Below are 23899 nucleotides of genomic sequence, written 5' to 3' on the forward strand. Positions count from 1 at the left end.
TACAGACAGTGTCTCACTACTGCCTAGAGCTCCAGAAGACCCCTTCCAATCCAGACTAACCGGCCTAAAGTTCCAAGACTCCGTCAAACCCTACACTACTACCTACAAGTTCCGCAGTTATACTAGCAACTTCCACAAAAAAGGTTTCTTCTACCACTCCAAGACTTCTCCCAAACCCTCGACTGCCCCTACAGCTCCAAGACTTCTCCCAAACCCTCGACTGCCCCTACAGCTCCAAGACTTCTCCCAAACCCTCGACTGCCCCTACAGCTCCAAGACTTCTCCCAAACCCTCGACTGCCCCTACAGCTCCAAGACTTCTCCCAAACCGTCGACTGCCCCTACAGCTCCAAGACTTCTCCCAAACCCTCGACTACTCCTACAGCTCAAAGACCAAAACCTTAGACTCCTACAATTTCCGGAATGTCGAATGATGATGCTTTCATATGTATATAATGTGGTTTTCCATTGATAATCTAGATTACCGTTTGCTGAGATTTACGGGGGCGTGAATTCCTTCAAAAAGGAACATTTTGAGCAAGTGAATGGATTTTCAAACAAATACTGGGGCTGGGGAGGTGAAGATGACGATCTAAGATACAGGTACTAAATGATAACGAATTTCTATGTTTCGAGTAGAAGCGTTGATAACCATTGAATATTCATATCTGACGATGGTTCGACGCTTTCTATCTGTATCTACATTCATCTCTCGTTCATGATATTTTCACACAGAGTATTACGTAATGGTTTCAAGTTGAGAAGACCCCCCGCGGAGATAGCCCGGTACGACATGATAAAACATAAGAACAACCCCGACGTCAACCAGCGCAGGTCAGTATAACGTCCATTGTCGATGAATTGTGACGTTCGTCCAAGTTATTTACAAATCACAATGAACTAATAGAACATGGTCTTTTTTTATCATAACTTTACCGACTACGATTTTTCAAACATTTTTACATTTTTTTACTGAGGATAAATTCTAGAAATATGATGCATCCGTAAATTTATCAGTGAAATTATAGTACGAAAGATCAATACTATCATTTTTATTGTTTATTTGATTATTCATCATTGAATTTATGGTGTATTTATTCTTTTATTTGTATATTGTAGGCACGAATTGTTGTATTCGGGAAACCTTCGAGAACGAACTGATGGACTCAACACACTCAAATATACAATCACAAACCGCGAAAACCTTGAACTATTCACCTTGATCAAAGTAGAAATACACGAAGACATTCAGAAGAATAAAACCAAAAATGCACCGAATGTTACTCAGAAAGCTAAGAAAAATGTTACTCAGAAAGCTAAAGTGGAAGTAACGGAACTTGCTACCGAACCCAAAGCCGATGAGGTGTCTGTAAAAGATGAAAAGCAGAAAACCACCAAAGCGGTTAAAACAAACGAGTTAAAAAATGTTATTAACAAGAAAATGGCAGAACATGTAAAAAACGTTAAACCGACAGGAGAAATAATAGAAAATACCCGGGATAATAAGAAAATGGTAAGCGCGATAACTGATAGGAATGAGACACCAAAACGTAGGAAAAACATTGAAGTGAAAAGTAAGACGCCTCTAAAATCTACGAAAGTAACAAAACATGTTAAACACAAGAAGATGGATGATACGGCTGAAATAAAGAAAGAGGTTGTAAGAGATAGTAAAGAAATGCAGAAAGTTGCTGTACAAGATGCAACTGATAGTATAGACAAGAAAACTGATACTACGACAAAATCCAACGATAGAATAGAAACGACAAAATATGGAAACCAAGTTAAAAAAATCGTTATTGAAAACGGCGGACCGTTGAAAATTCTTACGGACAAGACATCAACATCTAGAACGAGAATTGATGCGAAAAAGGAGGTTTCTACTGAAACTGTAGGTTCTATAGAAACCGAGTTGAATAAACAGATGTCTAAACATAACGAGATTGGGAAAAAGGAAGCTTCGATAAACATAGAAAATGCGAAAACAACTGAAGTTACTGGGAAAATTGAGAAAGCTAGGAATAATATACCTTCGAAATACGTAGAAAACAGAAATACGAAAAAAGTCGAGTTGAAGAAAGAGGTTACTGATGATAAAGAGAATGTCGACGCAAAGAAACATAGAAAGCAAGTTAATCTACAGGGAAATGTATCTGAAAACAAAATGGATGAGAGAAAACAGCCATCGGAAAAATTGGAAAAACCTGCGCTTGAGAATAGAATGCAAACTGGTTCTGTTAACAAAGGAGCAGGCAATGAGACGAAGGGAAATCAGCCTGCGAAAACCATAGGTAAAGAGCCAGCTAAGGATAGAATGGTTTTAAACAAAGAGTCTCCTGAAAATGGAAAGATCGAAAAAACGAAACCTACGAAACGCACAATAAACACTAAGTCTAAAATTCCAGATGAAAATGTTATTGTAAATAAGAAGGCGGTTAAGAAAGAAGAGGGAAAGGATACACGGGAAAAGATGGTAAGGAATCGAACAGATTCGAAGAATGTCAAAGAAGAGAAACCTTCAAAAACTGCAGAAACCGTGAGGCCTAAAAACACAAGTGAAAATAAAATGAAGGAAACGGCTAAAAAGCTGAGAAATGAAAAACAAGAGCCTTCAAAAGATGTGAACGAATCGACTCCTAAGAATACGAAGGAAGTCGAAGTGAAGAAAGTTGTGGAGGACGCGTCGAAAAATAAAACTGACGCAAATCGTGAAAATGCAAAGATCGTTGAAAGAGTTACAAAAACGAAAAATACTGCAGACGAAAATGTGGAAAAGAAACACTGAAAGATAAAAATGACGTTGAAATTAAGAAGACAGTCGGAAAGTAAGCAACATTCGATGAACACGGACAAATTAACACGGAAAGGTTTAGAAGATATTTTAGCGATGAATGACACTTTTAAAAGTGAAGGGGGTTGACCGAAAACAGTAAATGGTGCTTGTAATTTCGATCGAAGATATTGTCGTATATTTTTACACGAATTTCGTGATTTGAACTCATTTTAAATGAATTATCGCCGCATATTGGTGGCAGTTTTAATCGATGTTTTATGCTATGTACAATAATTGTCTAAATCATTTCATACAATGTATGACGAATATACATTCTAATATTTCATATTAAGTTGTTGCGTTTTTCTCACGATACATTCTTGTTATGGTCGGGTTTGACCTTTGTTTTTGTTTTATGAGGTAATGCGTGTCGTTCGCGTGGAATTAACTGATCATCGTGTTTTACGGGTGTCGGGTAGGAGGAGTGTATGTCGGGTCATTAGTGTCCGATCGCATCTATGCGATGGTCAACTCACAATTAATACCGCTGTTCTTATCCGCGAGTGTAACGATAAACAACCGACATCGGTAGCGTTACTACCGAGCAGCACGCAACGAGTCATGTCGCGAGTCCCATATGAACAAGAAAATAACACACTAATGCCGACTATCATCCAAGGCCAGGAATGTATCTGAGAGGTAGTTTTGGGGGTCTTATTGTCAAGAGAGAGATCCATAAAATCCCGGACAGGCCCATAAAATACCCCTCCCCCTGCTTCGCTCCCGACAGGTGCGGTGGGTCTGTAAGGGACACTCAATCAAAGAGAAAGTCAAACGAAACTACCAACCAAACAAATAACAGGGTTAATCCCTATTTCAAGATCAAAACCTGAACTCGGAGATTGTGCCTTTCGGGTGGATTTCTTCATATATATCTAACTCCTGATGGATGAAGCTGCGTGTGGACTTCTTGCTCTATCCGAGCAATACCCTTCCTTTTCTTTCAGATCCCCGACATACAAATTTCTCTTGCTCCGCCTCTGAAAGGGTTTATTCTAGGTCAGCTAGCGGTCGGTCAACTACCCGAACGTATGTGACAACGAGTTAAATATTCATATGAATTTTTACAAAAAAAAACGTCAGGAATTAACTTGAGGTCTTGCATTGGCGTCACTGCAACTAACGATTAAGAAGTGAAATCACGTACAGACATGATTAGAACAGTAAAATTGCGCGCACTCACAGGGGATTGAACCCGTCGCCAATGGTGTAGAACTAGTTCACTTGACGTTTGACTTAACTGATGTACCAGTCTGCGCTAGACACCCTTGACCAAAGGTCACCGACTGGGCATGATGAATAGATGTTTCAATAACTAAAAACTCACTATTAACATATAAAAAGATTGAAAACCAAATTCATTTTCATTGCAGAACAAAAATTTGAATCTGAAAAAATGACGTTTTGGACTTTTGGTATATATATATATATATATACGTTCGAACATTATCTTCACGACTCTTACACAAGAATTCCTCTTACGTTATTCTCATTGTGATTTTTCTGCACACGGAGCTCGTTAATGATTAAATGTCGTCGCAGGCTACATTATTCCCGTAACTAGAAGAGGGAACTGTCACTTGACGAGCTTTTCAAACATGTATGGCGCTATTTACAGGACGCCGACAACGAAACCTAAATAATTCATTTCTCGTTTATTTTGCTGTTGTCTTCATGTCGTATTTTTATTCGCTCGATTCCGCCACGGGATCAGAGGCCGATATTCTGCGTATGTTGTTAATTGCCACCTACAAGTTTTATCCGAGGTTTTACGAATAGAGGCACCACCACTCACTAGCAATCCCGATCGCTGATTGGTCTTCGGGCTTCTTATCTGTCGGATTTCACGTACGGATTCGTCAGAATTTAGAAAGCAAAGAAACAAGGACCAGAGAAGGAAAGGAAGACCAGGTTAGTTTCATCATGAACTCGTTTTAGAGTCCATGGTTTCATCAATGTATTCGTTCATTGTTTATGCAATTTAATATAGTTTCCGACGAGTTTTTCTAAATGTTTTTGAATAGGAATTAGGTCGGTATGGAGTAGTTTAAGTATCGTTTACTGGTCTCTCGTCAATCTGATCGAATACAGTTAATTCTGAAGGTTTTTTAAAATATTTTTTTGAACGGGAATCGGATCAGCGATCACGAAATCATGGATCATGGAATGGTTTTAACTATCGGTCACTGAGATCGGTCACGATGAGATATTTGGGTTCGAATCCCGGTGATGTTGACAGAATTCCGAGGTCGAAGGCTTCTCCTGCCTTAATTAAAAAATTAATCGAAAAAATTGCACCTGCTAATAATACCCTGAGTGCGTCTCAGCGGGTTGAAAAAAAAATGAATAGAATTAACGTCATAAGACTTTTCATAGGGCTTCGATAGAAGATGTACAACCACATAGGCCCAGTCTATACCTAAACTAAAACAAGACAACGCGCATATAGATGTTCTGTTCGTGACGTCATAGTTTGTTTGACTGCCTGAAAAACAAAATTGTGAGTTAAAAATATCGGGAATCTGTCGTGTAAATCTCGCATTGTATTGACGGTCAATATGACGTCGGTCAAGTGATGACAGCACATGGCCGCACTCTACTTAATGACTTTGGCCTTCATACAGAAATTACGAAAATAGAAGTTTAAAAAAACGTTTTGAAAAAACGAAACATTTGGGATTTACTATTTTCCGTTCGTTGTAGATTATGCTTTATTGATTCAGTTCATTTATTGAACCAAAAAACCGTGTAATTGGGAGATAGATCACGTTAACGGATATTAGAAAAAACATAGTTTCTCGGACGTTCAAACATCCATTACGGGACGTAAATATACTTTCAAATGATGATCTGGTCTTCTGGGATTCGAACCTAATCGACCGGTTGGGCGTAATATGCAATTTACTCATTTGCGGAACCTATTCGCATTACGCATGTTCTATTCGCATGTTCTAAAAAATTCTGTAATCTGAGTCGAGTTGCAAAATCGTTACTCAATTTCAAAAATTGTGGTCATAAATTGCCACATAGGCGAGTGGGCTGGTCGTAAATGTAAACTTGACAACGCGTCTGGCTCTTGGGTATTTCCTGTAAACTCTAGATGATCCCGTAATATGCCGATCGCTGAACTACCGAGACAATCATCCGAAAAAATCATCCGCAAATTTGTTCTTAATAACTTCTTTCCGCGCGAGAGCAACACAATCGAAAAGACAAAAACTGCTCTTATTTATTGTAGTCGGATTTATTTTCTATTCTCGTATTACTAGATTGTTCTCTTCGTTATTCTAGACAACGACGGCAACAAGTAACACAAGAAGAAGAAATTATGGCATGTTTTAATAATAAATTCGCCGCTATTGTCATCACTATGATATTCGCCGTATCAACTCTGATACCGTCCTCATTAGCGGAAAAATACGACGACGATGACTTTGACCTTTCAAGGTAGAAAACCATTTACATCTTGACTTTCAATTATGCGATGGCTTTGTCAGTGTGAAGTTTTAATGTATCTTTTTCTTTAGTTTATTGAGCAACAAAATCATTACCGTTATGATTAGGTCATCTTTTACCGAGGTCATTCATCTTTTTAACGACCGATCAAAATCTTACGATATTTTGACTTTTGAAAGCGATAAAATGTCCCCTTTGAATAGATTTCGAGAGTCTTTTTGCCCGCTGAAATCGATTAAACCGAAAATCAAGTAAACAGATACCTGAAGATGATTTTCAAGTACATATAATATATAAATAGGTATCGGTTTGTAACAACACAAGATTTTGATTTGATAAATTCGCTACGTTCGTATTCTTATTAAATACCGCCAAATTCAGTGTTGAAAGCAAGGCAAACCGTATGTAACGTATGAAGTTTTGAGGGCATTGACACCTCAACTAATGATTAGTGGTTTAGGTGAGCTCAAAACCTTTTGAAAACTATATAAGGGGTATTTCTCGCTTTTGTACGCGTCAAACATAATTATATTTCTTTCAACGTGACATTTTGTATTTGTTCTTGAATTGTTTTTCATGTGATTGGAGTTTCAATGTTCTTGGAAAAAAAATCTGAAACCACCACAACCTATATTCAATTTCTCCGTGAAACATTTGATGAGACATGTTACCCAAATCAAATTCACGTATTAAAGACGTTGCTATGAAACCCATAGAAGTTCGGTAAAAAAATATAAGTGTAGCATGAAACGTAACGAAAAAAATGAAACCGCCAAAGGGCATTTACGACGACTTTTTGCAGCCTAAAAAAACCTTCGAAATGAAACGAGAGATTTAGATAACACAATAGAACACGGCATCGGGGAAAGTGAAAGTGGAGGGAAGTAAAAAAAACCTGTTCAGTTCCAATGATTTTCATCTGAAGTCATATCTTTTTCCTAAAAAAATAGGATGATTTTCCCACAATCTATTTCATTGATTGATGTAATTTCTTTTACTTTGTCTCTTACAAACCCAGCACACTGACCGGGAACGAAACAGGGGGCTTCGGTTCGGTCCGGAATCACTATCAGGCTAAGTGGTTAGTCAAGCCAGTGTAATATTCACCATTAATTCGTGACAGATAGTAATATAATAATTAGCAATAATATCCTATATGTGTTGAACGGCGAAAACACCTGCAACTTGAGTTCTTACACATGTTTATAGCTAATCTAGTACCGATCGTAAAATGTGGCTATAATTGATATGATTATATTTTGTCCCGTGTTTGAACCCGGTGGATGTAGCAATGACCAACCGGCTTCATCTTGACTCATTGTATCCACACAATGACATACGTCTGTCGGCCGAGTTGCGCAGTCAATATTTAAGTCCGAAAGTTAGTCACAAATCTGTTAAAGACTGATCATTCACTTAATATAAGGGTTGTCTATAGAACTAAGATGATCTTAGACTGGTCTTAAATCTAAGCGGCGACTGTTTAACTAGCCCGGGAATGGCTGCCGTCAGTAATCCATAATGACTTTCCTTTGAAATCGGTTTTCTAGAAACTGACGAAATACATAACAAAGATTTGCAAAGCTGTGAAAGCCTTTTGAGCTAACATTCCATTTCTGATAAAGCTCTGTGGCACGCTTCTTGCAGCACCGCAAATAAAACAGCTCTTTCTGATAATCAAATTATCACCGGTTAGACATCAAGAACACAGCTTTGAAAAAAGAGAGTAATAGCCACGTATAGATACCCCCCGCAGAGTCGGGAGACTTACACCGGTCGTGTCAGTGTCATTAAACAGTTATCAAATGTCGTTGGTTTCGCTATAAACTCTAATTAAGCGTGAATCAGTAAAGAGACGAGGTAGCAATACGTAACGCGCGAGAATGAGCAGAAATTAACCGGCGACGCCACGCGATCTGGTCGTTTACCTGGGAGTGATACCGTCGTGTCACTTTATTACAGGTGACTATTAGTGCCGGTGATCATCACACCCGAAATCAAGTTGATCATAATGAACACATTCCTCGTGTGTTACGGAGGGTCGAAGTTTTCCCCATCGGCCAATACAGGAAAGCCGTACTGGTAAATACATAGCAATCGTTTTTAAAAACTATATTAGAGCAAACACGATGACTACAAGTCTCATTCACATTCAATGGTAGCGAAAGCTCTTGTGTCAAATAGAATATTTAACCTATATAAAGTACTACTCTTCTGGTTGTATTTATTCTATACCCGGCTAACACGGCCACTCTAATGATGAATGTAAGATAAGATGAAATCCGCAATAGAAAGTTTGAACCCGAAGATTTTCCTTCAGCTTATGTTTTATTCGACGTTTCGACTTTATCTTATGTCATCTTCAGGAATACTTAAGTTCCAACAGAACAATGAAATATAAATACATAAAAACAAAACAAAGATACTAAATTTTGGACGCATTTTTGCTGCATATTTAATTTGATTTACATAAAAGTCTATTACGTGGATTGTAAAGTTTTTCATTCTAATGTATTTAATCAACACGGACAGAGCCTATCAGCCTTTGTTACGATGACTCACAGGGTCTTTGATATGCGTATAAAATAATATTCAGTTTTTAGGCTTTTTTCAATTACTTGGAGTACGGATCCGCCTCCCAGAAATCTGCCAAAATTATCAAATTAAAAAGATTTTTCAGCCCTCAATAAGAAAAAAGTTTTTTTATGGAAAATACTCAAATCTTATTTCGATTTTTCTCCATTCTTTATTCCCGGAAAAATCTTTTCTCCATGTGATTAAAAAGGCCCTATCGTATCGTTATATGCGTTGCCATATTTTCAAAAACAAATCATTTTATTAATGTGGAAATTACTGGCAAGGCGGTCCACTTGATTTTCTAGCTGAAATTTCGGGTCTGCCCAGAAAATCCATCGTGACACGAATTTAGACCACGAGGTGGACTCGTGTATTTCCGGGATTACTCGGCACTAATCGGTTATTACTAGTAGTGATATCCGGTCGGGGTGTCGTCATCAATCCTGATAATAAATACAGTCAGAATAAGACGATTTATTTCCCTTTCCGGTGTAAATCAGAATCAACGATAAACATAGACTCGTTGAGCATACCGAGTGCGCTATTATTTCACCAATTCAAAAATAACGGAAATTCTTACTTGAAGGAAAAAACGCTATTTCGATATCGAAAAATTATATTATATTTTTACGATATTTTTGTATGGAAAACGCGGTATAAATAACCAGGAGGACTGATATATTGTATGTACTGATAACATATTCGTCACTTTACGACCGATTCTCATATAAGAAGAAAGTAAGATCTTTTTTTTCTTATTATAGGGATTAACCCTGTCATTTATTTCTTTGGTAGATTTCGTTTGATTCGTTTTATAACAAACCCACCAAACCTGCCGAGAACGAAACAGGGGGTTTGATTTTGAAATCGGAAATCAGATATACAGATATAGTATGTCAGAAGTTTAGATAGTTGTGTGGTCGGCGGTCGAATCAACAGAATTTTTCATTTAAATCGAAGTACATAATTTGGAAATTTCGGGCCCGATTCAAACAATCTTCCAACCAGCCGGAACCGAACCGGTAAGCGACTGATTGGGGTTAATTTTCTTGGCTGCTTATTTGATACATCGAGACTTTGGAAATAACAATGTTACAAGAGGTTGAAGTTCATTGTGTCCATTTTTTTATATCGTTTCGGTCGTTTTCCACGTGTCAATAGTCCGACAGTTTATGTTAGTGTCGATAACCTCGTAAATTCTAGAAGTAAGTGGGACTACATCTAAAAATGGCAAAAAATCTAGACGACGTACCGTGCGACCCGAGCATTCAACTATCAGTCTACAGCCGTATTTGATTACTGTTCATTGTTTTGAGGAGATGTGTTTTTTATTCGTTACTGATCTGTGATGCTCTGTCGGACATTCTAAATTCATGACTACGTGGGGAATAATCCGCACTGATAAGTTATGAATTACACGGCCGGATATTAGTCGTAAACAAACTCTTACGACCGTCTCACGAAACTCTCTAGATTAGAGAATATGAATCGTCTTCTGCGTAGGGCATGATAGTCCAGGACCCAGTACCGCAGTCGTGAGTTAAGATTTGACTCAGAGTAAACTCATTGAAAATGAATTGATTTTACCTCTCTGAGTTAACTCTAACACACAACTGTGGAACTGAATCCTGGGTTTAAGACCAGTCAGTCAAAGACAAACCTAGTTCTATAGTCAATTAATAAAGGATTTTACAATTGGTCCCAGATGTTAAGCGTAGAAATATTACTTCTTACTCACTGCAGTTTATCAGATTCTGATTCATAAATACTTAACAGTTTTCTCTGGTCCACGTTAGCTAGTAAATAATTCTCATATATCTACTTAAAGAAGTATTTTGTCGTCCTGTGAACTGACAATCTGCCTGCGTCACTTCATCACTTACACCCTCATATATATATATATATATATATATATATATATATATATATATATATATATATATATATATATATATATATATATATATATATATATATATATATATATATATATATATATATATATATATATATATATATATATATATATATATATATATATATATATATATATATATGAGGGTGTAAGTGATGAAGATCTATTCGATATTTCTGCGGTGCGGGTTATATTCAAGTACAAGACCTCCTCGCAACGACATTGAAGTGACCGTTATACCTGTCGTATCACTGACAATAAGAGGCTTATAGTGCAAGGACGCTTCTCGCGCGTGATGAGAAAAAGAAGCTGTTATACAATACATTATAACAATAATGCACTGAAATACGTTAAAATACTGTGGAAAAAAACATCAAACGATATATCTATTAATAATGTAATGCTGTTAAAGTTACCGGAGCAGAAGTCGCCGACGATACTTAATTAAAGAAATGCTTCATATTAATGTTTCATGTTCACGAAGAAAATATCGCGCGACCGCGGATTTATTGTACATTGCATTTTCAGATGCAAAAGAAACGGAGATGGAAGCTGCGATTCCGTGGTTTAATTGACAAATAAAGAAATCGTACATTTTTGCAGTTTCTGACGTTTTCCAGTCGGTTTTACGCGCTAAACAAATCAACACGTTTTAAGAGGCAATGCACGGACATGATAGGCGTACGTCAAATGGCAATGAACTGTGACCTTTCACTTCGGTTAACTGCTTGAACTTTACGTCCGTTATGGCGCGCTTTGATCTCAGGTGCATCACCTTGATATAGATCAACGACCCAATCTCAAAATTCAATAGTGTTCTTGTGAATATTTACAGGGAAAACGTGAGCGTTTTATACACATGAATATGATTTCAAACTATCAGATTTAATACAATTTTCAAACCCCGATTTAACACATCTCCTCAAATCAATCAATTCCGATAAACTGTTTATATCGTTCAACTACATCATTTGCCAAACCAGCCTCTGGTCGTCAATATGGACAACGCCACGTATTTCAAAAATACCTGGCGATTACCATCGGATATTTTCAGATTATTTTTTTTCTAAATTTCATCGCGTTCATTTTGATGTTTTGAACTGTTTTCTCTTTCATTCAGAGTAGCAGATTATTTGATGTCTAAAGCGAAGACGAAACGTGGTAATTGTGCAGGATTTCCGTGTATATTCAATCATTTCGGTAGCAACGCCGGCCGCAGCAGTGTGAAGAGTATGATGGTTGATATACTCAGTGACTGTGTGACTGATCCAATTTGTTCACCGGGTATGTCACAGTGTTATAATCTTAATCCCACACAGAAAAACACGACCCAGTAGCGCTGCCGTGGCTTATGTTAAAAAAAGGTTTGGAATCCTGAGATAAGTTTTAAGTTGTAAGATTGGGTGTAGGACCAAAATATTAGGTTGGAAATTAAGAAGTCTATATAGAACTGAAAAATAGTCTTAAACTGTCCCAAATCGAAAACACACGATTATCTAACTGGCCCTTATTTGGGTCATGTTGAAATGTCAAGTGTTTCATTGGCTATGAAAGTTAGATGGGCTGAGACTGGCATTAAATCTAGGACTTTACCGTGCAACTAACGCCACCTGGTGTGACTCATTTTTCCTTTCCATTTCAGGTAAACGGAGCGCATTGAAACGCGCGATCAGAAGTTTGAACAAATAGTCCTCGAACTTGATATTGCACAATTTGATTAATCCTGATGAGATTTTAAGCGGTCTTTTTGTTCATTCAATTTTTCTAAACATAAAACCTCACAAAAACGATGTTTGATAAATGATTATGTCTTTATTGTGGTTCTCTCTAATCGTTCACTGTAAAAACTAAGAACATATCTTGAACACTACTTAGAACATTTTCAGTTGAGTAGAGTTTTGGAACACTTAAATCATGGAACACCTGTGGGAACATTACGAGAACTCCTTTTGGGAACATACTCTTAGAACTCTGGAACACCAGTGGGAACACTGCAAGAACACCTTTTGGGAACACACTTGTAGAACTCCGGAACGCCTGAGGGAACATTGCAAAACTCAACACATTCCCGGCAGAAAAACCAAAAAGATGAGATTAATCTTGAAATCCAAAATTTTATTATTTTGAATTAAAATTGTCAAAAAGGAAGTATCAAAATTCTTAACCAATGTATTTGGCCACAATAAGCGTAAATCAAATACATACACGCTCTTTTTAAGAGAATGCTGCCTTTTAATAGCTGCATTAGCACATGTCATTCACATGGTAAAATATATATCTGACTATCTCAGTCAGCATCACTAAAAAACATAATAAAATGTATCTGGTTTCTTTGTGCACAAACTCCATTGAATCAAAATCCTTAACCAATGTATTTGGCCACAATAAGCGTAAATCAAATACATACACGCTCTTTTTAAGAGAATGCTGCCTTTAAATAGCTGCATTAGTACATGTCATTCACATGGTAAAATATATATCTGACCATCTCAGTCTGCATCACTAAAAAACATAATATAATATATCTGAACAGTTCAGCCTTAAGCGTGAAATAAAAACACAATCAAAGAAGAGCATATATAGTTCAAGCAAATTCAAAATTCTGCCGATTTTCCAGGTTTATTTCTTTTCTGAATGCGCATTTTCTAGTTCATCTAAATGATAATATCTCCACTCATCCAAGCCAAAGTGGCTAACTTTTCAATCATTGATTCATATCTTTGAGAAAAATCACTTAGAAAATCCCTTACATATCCCCTGAAATGAAATTCCTAACAGTTACCGCCTATACAGAAATGTAGTTTTATAGCATACAGTTTTAGTGAAAAATTATTATTGAAGATGAAATTTGACCCTGAAATTAAAGATCGCCTAAGTGGAGCAAATGTTGTGGCCTTTTAAAGTGAGTAGGGTCAGGATGAATGAATTAATGAATGCCTCGTAGAATCACACTGACCCTTCTCACTTTAAAAGGCCACAAAATCTGCTCCACCAAACTGATCTTTTAAATCTCACTGTCAGATTTCAATTCTAATATTGTATTTTTACTCAAACTACTCATTAGTTTACCAAGGCTGGATTTTCCAGGAATTCAACTACATGTATTATTTAACTACATGTAAAATGGCTGAATAATTTGGCCGTTCTATTGCCTTTACGACAATTTTCTTGAAATAGAACTGCCTGAAAGAATGATAGGGACTCCTTGAAAGGTCTCGGATAGTTCAGGTCAAAAATGTAGTACAATACCAGTGTTGCCAGTAATGCTAACTTGATTCCGGATAGATCTTTGTAGGTGGTACAATCGATAAGCACTGTTCCGATAGAAAGAAAATATTGCGCATACGATACCCCATCACCAACCACAACAATACTTGGGAATGCTGAATTTTCTGAATTGCTGGTCTTTCCAAAGTCCACTTCCTAAAAATACCAATACTGTAACCATAAAAACATTGTATGAGATTTTGACTATCCTTAAATTCAAGTCAGAGAAATGTTTTAAATACCAGAAATATTTTAAGTACCAGATATTTTCATAATTAGCTCAAGCTTAGGCAAATGAACTTACGTCAACAACGGAAATTATACAACGTGAATAATTGTAGCTTGTTTCCTTGTGTACAAACTCAATCAAAGCAATCTGATGCTGATCCTCCTAGAATGATAAATACGTAGGTTTAGAATACATATACTGTATAGGCGCGTTTAGACGACATTATTTAGATGGGTCTAAATTAGGACAGAACTAAATCTGTGTGTGTGCCGTGGAGAGAAACTGGTACTAGGAGCCGGTCTAAATCGTACTCTGCAATATCAATTCAATTGTATCGTCAGCAATTACTTATCAAGCCTATTAATATAGTTTTAAGATTTCATATAATTTCTTTACTACCTAAAATTAATGTGTACGCTAACGGATTATTATTTATCTTAAAATCTCAGCGTATGTTGATAGTTGAATAGATATCCCTATAAATTGTTCTGGAAAATACCTAGAATCTATTATAGGTTGATGTGTCCAGATATATGGTACACTGCGTCAAAATTGTTCAAATAAAAAACTGCCAGGGAATCATAAATCTATGATCATTTACATAAATTTTGGGGTAAAATACTCATGGCGACATCCTGTGGGCCCAGTGCGGACCGATTTAGACCGGTCTAACTAGTTGTCGTGTGAACGCAGCTATATAGATTTAGCCATGTGTTGAAACATGGACAAAATGTTGAAGCTAACAGATGAAAATAGCAGGATTACATTATCCAAGCAGAACTCTTCAAAGTGTACTTCGTAATTTAAAAAATCAACATCAATCGGGCTAGGCGACTTACGCTAATATCTCCATTCATCATAGCCAAAGTGGCTAACTTTTCTAACATTGATTCATATCTCTGAGAAAAATTATGTAGAAAGTCCCTTGCATATCCCATCAAATGAAATTCCTCGAAAATCTAAAAATATCCAAAACAAACTTTACAACCAAATAAATCTTATTTGATGTGGAAATTTCAAAATCAAAGATATTTGCACTCACATAATCTAAATGTTGAAAAAATTTATACTTTTGCATGAAGAAAAGTATATCGCCTGAATTTCTTATTTCCTGTCGACGCTGCGCTAGTGTGGCCTTCATCAGTTTGAATATCTTTGGTCGGTCCAACAATCGCTTTTCTCCTAACATAGCAAGGTCAGCTTGGTCTAAGAGATTAAAGAAAAGAGGCATCTGAACTCAATTCACATTAATACATTTCATATACTTTGGAATCATTCTTACCACTTTTTGAGACTTCAGAAGGACTCAGGTCTTCAGCTAAAACACCAACGGGCGACGGAGACTCCTGACTCAAAGCACCGCAAACTAAAAGAGACTCGTCTGTTTTAATATCATACCATAATCTGAATAGAATTTCGTCAATCATATATACAACTAAACCATTATTTCAGATAACTACCTGACGCTTTAACAGCTTCGCAAGAACTCCAGTCTTCGTTTAAAAAACCAACAGGTGACGGAGACTTCTGACTCAAACCACGGCAAGCTAAAAGAGACTCATCTAATTAGATGCGGTAATTGGATTGGAATTTTATCAGGAACAACAACGAACTATTCATTTTATAACTACCTGATGCTTTAACAGCTTCGCAAGAACTCCAGCCTTCGTTTAAAAAACCAACAGGTGACGGAGACTCCCGACTCATACCACAACGACCTAAAAGAGACTCATCTAATTAGATGCGGTAATTTGATTGGAATTTTATCAGGAACAACAACGAACTATTCATTTTATAAATACCTGACGATTTAAGAGCTTCGCAAGAACTCCAGTCTTCGTTTAAAAAAACAATAGGTGACGGAGACTCCCGACTCAAACCACAACGACCTAAAAGAGACTCATCTAATTAGATGCGGTAATTTGATTGGAATTTTATCAGGAACAACAACGAACTATTCATTTTATAACTACCTGATGCTTTAACAGCTTTGCAAGAACTCCAGTCTTCGTTTAAAAAACCAACAGGTGACGGAGACTCCCGACTCAAACCACAACGACCTAAAAGAGACTCATCTAATTAGATGCGGTAATTTGATTGGAATTTTATCAGGAACAACAACGAACTATTCATTTTATAAATACCTGACGCTTTAACAGCTGTGAAAGAACTCCGGTCTTCGTCTAAACCACCAACAGGCGACGACGGAGACTCCCGACTCAAACCACGGCAAGCTAAAACAGATTCATCTGTTTTAATATCATACCATATTTCATTAATAATACATACATGTACGACTAAACTATTATTTCATAAAATTACCTGAAACCTTAACTGCCTTCCTGTAACTACTGCTAGCTGACGTATTATCTCTCTTCTTTCTGTAGTGCCGAATGTGTCTCACTTTCATACTTAACGATTTCTTAAAAGCCACCTTAATCAAACAAAATCTAAGCACAATAGGACAGGTGCTAAGAAGACCTAGTTTGGTCATATGATAGACCCTTCTATTTCACATTCTCATATGAAATATGAAAGATCTACATGGAATATTATATCAGGTAATATCAAAATTGTGCATTTTCAGAAACCAAGATGGTCACCAGGCGGCCATATTGGATGATATGATGACCTTGTTTGGTCATATGATAGACCATTTCATTTCACATTTCAGAAACCAAGATGGCCGCCAATCAGCCATCTTGGATCCAATTAATACAAATATAAAACTCCTCCGAGATGTTTTGGTCATACACAATATATGTGAATTTGAAGCCGATTGGCCAAAAACTGTGGTCTGTAGAGCGTTCACAAGAAATATGACACACGCACGCCAGACCACACTAAGACCCAGGGCCGGTTGCATAGTCACGGCTTAGACTTAAGACCAACTAAGTTCTATAGCCAATCTAACAACCTAAGATCACTTCTAAAATTTAAGACAACTTTTGGACTTAAATCAAAACTGTGCAACCAACCACAGGGACTAACCGAATGGCCTTCGGCCAAGTGGGCTAAAAATTATAACATATATACCGGTATTTAGTCTTTTTCCTTAAAAACATTTCAGGATTTTGCTTCGATGAATCCAACTTGAGATATGAACTATCACTTTTCATTGAAATTCCAAGTTTTAGATTAATATGCAAATAGTTAAAGGTTATAATATAATATAATGTAATTATAATATCATATAATGATTACTTACCCAAGGCTTTGTAACTTTACCAGCTGAGATTCTGGCCAAATTGGGATATCTTTTTATGAGTTCTTGGCATGCCTCTGTATATTGTCTTGATGTCGAGATTCCCTCGGGTCTCTTGAGTAAACCGTATGCCATTTGAGTCACACATTCATCCCAAACGGCGGCAGCAGCTGATGCAGAGGCTGATAGCTTATCCACCACATCAGCGCTTAGTTTTGGTAATTCCTTTAAATATTGGATTTTACAGGCTTGCTACATGACCAATTCTAAATTTGAGGGTTATTCGAGGGATTTGAGGGGCTGTAGGAACCCTGTTATAATTGATAGTATATAAAAGATATACTCACAATTGATGCCGATTCCTCCGAATCAATGAAATCAGACCTTTCTGAGCTGATGTCAGTATCAGTTGACGAAGATAAATCAGGTTGAAGAGTACTCTTATGGACGTCTAATAAAAGTTATAATTGAATTATTATTAGTTAAAACAACTACTACAAGTTTGTGATAATTTGATGATTCACCATTTCTAAGAATATATACGCCTATATACTCACCATAATTGATCAGAGTTTCACCAGACTTTAATATGAGGAGAGTCGTATCAGTTTGTGAAATCACCTCAAACACCTCTTCGTCGAAGATCTCAGTTCCATCGCTGGTGTACACTGACGGTGGATCATCTTCACTTGAAGATAACCATTTCGTAGCTAAACAACCAAAAATATTGTTATACAAGATTAAATAAACCAGTATATTTACATGAACTTGAACTTGAACTACATAATACCAAATATCGACTTACATACCTTTATCTTTTAACATTTTTAGTGATGACGCGATCAAGAAAACTTTGTTTCCTGCTGAATTTATGCACCGATGAAGTGTGGTTTTGTTGTCGACCGAACACATATTTTAATAAAGCTGACACTGTCAGTGTGAGATTGAAAACCTTGCTTTTTCAAACGGACAGTTTACCTAAGCAATAAGAAATATTTCCACAAAAATTCTAGCATTAAAGGAGTAGTCAGATAGTTGGATATACATGGAACCTCGTTATAACATCAGATATAACGATTTATCGGTTATTACAAACTGTTCAAAATGGGATAATTTGACCTCCTATAATTTTTCATACTGGATTCAAAATATATCAGTTATAATGAACATATTTTCTGGTCTCATGAAGTAACGAGGTTCCACTGTAGTTTCTGACAGACACACCACATCCAGTGACCTAGCCTTCTATAAAATCTATAAAAACAACAGCAGTTTACAACATTACGAGAGGACTATAGCAAAGTAAAACATATCTCTTATAACCAAAGCATTTTTGGGGCAGTACCCAAGGGAATTGGAGATCCTGAACAGACAAGATCTTATTTCTACTACAAGAGTGATCCTCTCGAAGCTCATAAGCATTGAGAGTGTAATCATACCTCTCGACTAAAAACCTATCAAGTAGCAAGTATTTCTCTTCCTGAACAACTACAATCTTAGTAATCTTACAAAATACGGGATATTCATCTTCATCGAATTCTAAAAGGAGAATGTTGTCAGGCATGTAAATATGACCATGTACGACGATCTTTGGGCTTATCATCAAAGGACCTATCTGCAATCTATGTGTTTCACGTACTAAATATGTCATTATATCATTGAAATGGTCTTCGTCTTCATGCATTATGTGCCCAAATTTTATGTCATCTTCGTCATTTAAGAAACGCATCGATCTTTGCCCATCCGTCCCGAGTTGCTGAAGACAAAGCCACTGCTGGTGCTTTGTCGCAATAACTAGAGCAATATTCTTAAAATTGTTCCATTTCATCTTTTTGAAAAAACCATGTTTCCCTTCGAAGCGCATACACCAATGTGTGCGCAGAGGACCATATTTTCGCATCTGATCCCCAAAATGTACCATATAGTGCAATTTGGGCGTATAGCTCTCATCGGGATAAATCTCTACGAATTTTCTGTTGTGTACTGCAACCAATATATCTATAAATGCAATAGTTTCATCAGATATAATAGGGGATAAACTCAGAATAGTTATCTTTTGAAGACGTATCCAGTTACTCCAATACTCATCTCTATCATCTAGTATGTTCATAGCGTTCAAAATGAATGGCAAATGATACATTAATATCCGCATAGATTCAGACGTTTGATTTAGTTTTCCATTACCAAAAAGAGTTTTTCTATCTATGGGTTGAGGTCTATCTTTCATTTCAAGTTCAGAATAGCTGTAATTTGCTATGCAGTTGTTTAGAACACTAACATTCATGTTTTTATCAGATACCATATGTCGAAGACATAATTTGGTCTCATAATTGCAAATTCCTTCCAGTAGTACATGCATGACATCCATAGGAAAACACTTCGTTATCTGGAAATCATTGATACCTTGCAACACAGAATCATTATTTATCCCATACTCACTACTCATTAGAAGCCTATCAGCCCTACTAAGTTCTTTCAGGTAATTACACCTCTCTCTATGTTCAACTTCTTCTCGCATCATGCAGTCAGAGGGACAGAATATAGCATTCATGTCATTCTTATGAATATCACAAAGTCTGCAAGGCTTGCTGGCTCCACCAACCCCTTCTTTAAAGCCAGCAATTTCATTTGCTGCAGGCGTATCTCCAGTGAATGCCAATAAAGTCCCATTAGTACGATATATGCCGGAGGGTAAGATGAATGTGTACCCATCATAGAGAGTGTTTAGATCATCAACAAAATTTTTAAGAAGCTTTTGAAGCCTGTCCCTGTGACCAACAATATACTTTCTCAGTGTAACAGCTACAAGATGAATTACTGGCAATTTTGATCGTAATTCAGGTGGAATGTTGCATACAACTACATAGAATATGATTATTTTATGCAATTTGGCATGAGTTCCAATCGGATTGGCTAGCTCGAAATCATCACAGTATGCAAGAAGGCAAAGTGCATTCGGGTTTTTTTTGAACAGAGGATGGTTTTTGAAATAAGTACCATCGCACATGTCTCGCATGTATTGATCTTCACTAGCATGACTTATATTGGCACAATTCTTTACTTGAGGTATACTCAAAATTGATTTAAGAGTTTCTAATAATGGTATAAAATAGCCAAGAGCAGGGACTTTCTTGAAAATATATCTACCTTTAACCTTGACCTTTTTGAAATAATGACCTAACACTATTTCCACAGGTTCAACCAAAGAGAAATTATCTCTAAAGAACTTGTTCTGCATATAAGTACTTTGAAGCCCAGCAAATACATCCTGCTTTTCAGCAAAGTAATGAGTAATCAAATTCTTTTGTTCTTCATTCAGTCCAGGAACTAATCTAAGAATATTATCACGAGTACACTCAGAAACAATTTCAGTAAACTGGCTGACTGTTTCAAGCATCTCACAGGTTGCTCTTGCACTTATTTTATGGCCAGCTCTCATTTTTAGAATGAATTGCCCAGCACTCATTTTCAGTTGGTCAACTGCTGCAACATTGAGTTCATTTTGATTTTGTTGAATATCATGTTCCACTAGGCCTAAGTCAGGTCTAGGATCATCATTTAGGCCTATTTGGAGATTTTGCGGTTCTGGTAGGTCTATGTCATCGGGTTCATGGTCAACTTCTTCCCTATGGGCATGGTGGCGTTTAAAATGACTACGATATGAAAAATAATTATGATAGGTGGCACCACAGGCATCACACGTTATTTTGAAATGTGGATCATTTCTATGTTTTCTTAAGATGTGATTTTTAAAATCATCATTGCTTATTGAAAAAAAGTTACATAAGTTACAAGTATAGACCATACTTACTCTCTACTGTACTGATTCTACAACGATAATGTTGTATTTATGACTTGATATTCGATCAAATAATAGGCACAAATATTCTGGATCAGGTTGCACTGTCCTATGTTAAAAAAGCATATGGTAAAGTGGCTATCAATCACTTCATCGCTGACGTCAAAATTCAAATAAGAGCAAATTTCCAGTATGCGCGTAAAACTAGTAATATCTTGGAATGCAATATATCGTTGCATGGGCATGGCTGAACGGCAAAGAAACTGAAAAGAAAAATAACACAGTTTCAGTATATCATCATGCCAATAAAATGCACCGCAGCTTTTATCTTTTTATTTAGGCCTACAGAGATGTAAACTATCATACCCGTAAAGGCCTCGAATTATAATTTCTTAAGGCAATGAATGTGGAATTTTGGCGACTGTTCGTTTTTAGCAGACAGCTTAAGCTCAACGACCTTGAGAAAAGTCAAATCAATCAAATTCACTTTCTTGAGCGAGATTGTAGCTTTAGTTCATAGGTTCGATCCCTGCCCTGATTAACAGCGCGGAGTCACCGAGGAAAATATTTTTTGGTATAAAACTTTAATTCACAAGGCAGCGGCCGCTAATAATTGTCTGAAAAAATGTGGCTTCACTTAGCTCGCAGTTATGGTGGAGGCCTCCGCCAAAAGATTTTCTGCCGCATTCATTCATTGCATTTATGGCGCATCGTGGCGCGTATTAGGCCTACGCCGGCTGTGAAATGCACTGTTTGTTTAGGCCTACATGATCTGACATAATTACTTCCAATGAATGCCGATTAATATTATAAGATCAAGAATACAAAAGCTTACTAAAGATGATTCTCCACAGTCAGCGAGGTGCAGTGAAGCGTGCTAGAACGCTTTGAAAAGTCACGTACGCTCTAGTGGAGTGATCGGTGTGTTCTTGCCGTTCCATAGCCGTTCTCAGCGTTCATCAGAACGAGCTTTTGCACTTAAATCAGCTTAGAACACTCGATGATGTTCCAAATTCATTAAAAAGTGTTCGGGAACACCTTATTTCAGTGTTCTCAGTATGTTCACTGCGTTCTTAGTTTTTACAGTGTTGTACGGCGAAACCCGAGCTCACAGCATCGTTCAGCAGTTGAAAGACCGGAGATAATGTACTTTCTTAGAATTAATATAGATCCAATATTCTGCATCATCTATTATACAGAAACTTTAAAACTAGACACTGATAACTCGATAAAGGATAGGAATACGTAATAATCATTCTATCATGAAGCCCCTATGTTATATGGTATTTTAAAGAATGCCATCATTGCAAAAAGGCTACGAAATGATACATAGTAACTAAAGACTAGCTAGACAAAAAATAAGAAAATGATGAAAATTATCGAAGGCTGGTTTTTCGAGACGATTGAAATATCAGCTGCGATTGATAACTTGAATGATTTATGAATAAGTACATTTCAGAATGATAAATTTCGTTTAACCGGGCGCAAGGTATTTCATGATATGACTAGATACCGAAACCAAGTGAAAATAGTATAAGAACAAAATCCTAATAATGTGAACAAGGCCCGTAACGGTTTTAGTTTAGCCGATAACGATAGGTTTGCGTTTGTGAATTGATGGCTTCCCTTTCCCTCGTCGACGATGGTGACGCTGGAACATAAATAGAAATATGAATTACAAATTACAACGCAGAATTCCCACTATAGAATGGATCCTAAAGATTCTAGGGTTCGTATATATTCAGACACACAGTTCCCCTATTAAAAGGGATAAAACCCTTTCCCAGGATTATCGACAAATAATTGCGCCTTTGTTTCACCGAAAGCAGAGGTCTCATAAATCCCTTAAGTTCTGGTTCCGAATGAGAAAGAAACGAATATTTCCCGTCAGAAAATACACGAAGAAACGGATGTTAGATAACACAGCATGAATATGAGATTTGAACATCGATCTACCTGGGATCAGATACGTACCCGGCGACCTCTCTGTTGAGGTACATTGCATCTTATATTGACCACCAGAGGGTGCTTGCAGACATATTTTTTGTAATACTTCCGGCGCGTGCCGATTACGACCGGAACGTACCGAACGCGACACTTGACAATGCGACGAATGTTGAAGCGGCATCGTTTACCCAATTTTCCTGCAAACACAAGTTAAAATGTGAAAACGTCTTTAAACGGGTTATCGTTAGAACACTGATCAAATTTTGGCTGCTTCAGTGATCATTATTTGAACGATTACGTATTTAAAATGAAAGTAAGATATCATAATCATGGCATACCAAAACCACTCCGAGTCCGTGTTGTAGCCATTTTATGAAATACCACAATGAGAAAAAAAAAACGATTCTGAAATGTTTCCTCGAGGGACGTGCTCGACGGAACAGTTATCTTCATCTTGTATCCCTGATGATGACTATTAGGATACAGTCGTCGAACAGTCGAATAAACTACACTAGCTCAAGCGAACAAACAACATGACGGACTCCTTTTTATTCCTAGTGCGGGGTTGTATATCATTAGTTCTTACCGCGTTTCCTGAGTTTTCCATTTTTGCCGCGAAGAAGTTTCAATAAGCGCCTCAGACCGTGTTTGGCCTTTCTTCCTCTCCTGCCC

General features: G+C 37.0%; 2 protein-coding genes across 9 annotated transcripts; one reads left to right on the plus strand and one right to left on the minus strand.

The window, feature by feature from the left end:
- The first annotated feature begins 6138 nt into the window (after positions 1 to 6138).
- On the plus strand, positions 6139 to 12523 carry LOC141913259 (uncharacterized). Its single transcript, XM_074804734.1, has 3 exons — positions 6139 to 6279; positions 11901 to 12064; positions 12423 to 12523. The coding sequence occupies exons 1-3, from the start codon at positions 6161 to 6163 to the stop codon at positions 12467 to 12469; spliced, it is 330 nt and encodes a 109-aa protein (XP_074660835.1). The 5' UTR covers positions 6139 to 6160; the 3' UTR covers positions 12470 to 12523.
- Positions 12524 to 12665: 142 nt separating this feature from the next.
- LOC141913286 (uncharacterized) lies at positions 12666 to 22350 on the minus strand. 8 transcript variants are annotated; one of them, XM_074804773.1, is made up of 18 exons: positions 22116 to 22350; positions 20629 to 21543; positions 18291 to 18341; positions 18039 to 18191; positions 17829 to 17932; positions 17485 to 17706; positions 16599 to 16710; positions 16421 to 16510; positions 16250 to 16336; positions 16079 to 16165; positions 15908 to 15994; positions 15737 to 15823; positions 15559 to 15657; positions 15319 to 15482; positions 15116 to 15235; positions 14352 to 14438; positions 14052 to 14203; positions 12666 to 13282 (listed from the first exon to the last, which is right to left on the minus strand). In XM_074804773.1, the coding sequence occupies exons 2-18, from the start codon at positions 21284 to 21286 to the stop codon at positions 13270 to 13272; spliced, it is 2373 nt and encodes a 790-aa protein (XP_074660874.1). In that variant the 5' UTR covers positions 21287 to 21543; positions 22116 to 22350; the 3' UTR covers positions 12666 to 13269. The 8 variants fall into 8 exon arrangements, with proteins under 8 accessions (XP_074660874.1, XP_074660873.1, XP_074660872.1 ...); XM_074804772.1 differs by having other exon boundaries at positions 12666 to 13537; XM_074804771.1 differs by having other exon boundaries at positions 12666 to 14203; positions 15559 to 15642.
- Positions 22351 to 23899: the final 1549 nt, after the last annotated feature.

This window comes from Tubulanus polymorphus, chromosome 11 (genome assembly GCF_964204645.1).
Source record: "Tubulanus polymorphus chromosome 11, tnTubPoly1.2, whole genome shotgun sequence".
Taxonomy (NCBI): Eukaryota; Metazoa; Nemertea; class Palaeonemertea; order Tubulaniformes; family Tubulanidae; genus Tubulanus; species Tubulanus polymorphus.

Coding starts and splice junctions, on each gene's coding strand:
- LOC141913259 (XM_074804734.1), top strand. CDS start 6,161: ATGGCATGTTTTAATAATAAATTCGCCGCTATTGTCATCACTATGATA. Junction 6,280..11,900: donor GATGACTTTGACCTTTCAAG/GTAGAAAACCAT, acceptor TCTTTCATTCAG/AGTAGCAGATTATTTGATGT. Junction 12,065..12,422: donor TGATCCAATTTGTTCACCGG/GTATGTCACAGT, acceptor TTTCCATTTCAG/GTAAACGGAGCGCATTGAAA.
- LOC141913286 (XM_074804768.1), bottom strand. CDS start 21,286: ATGGTCTATACTTGTAACTTATGTAACTTTTTTTCAATAAGCAATGAT. Junction 15,824..15,907: donor CGAAGCTGTTAAAGCATCAG/GTAGTTATAAAA, acceptor AGTCTCTTTTAG/CTTGCCGTGGTTTGAGTCAG. Junction 15,658..15,736: donor CGAAGCTGTTAAAGCGTCAG/GTAGTTATCTGA, acceptor ATATTAAAACAG/ACGAGTCTCTTTTAGTTTGC.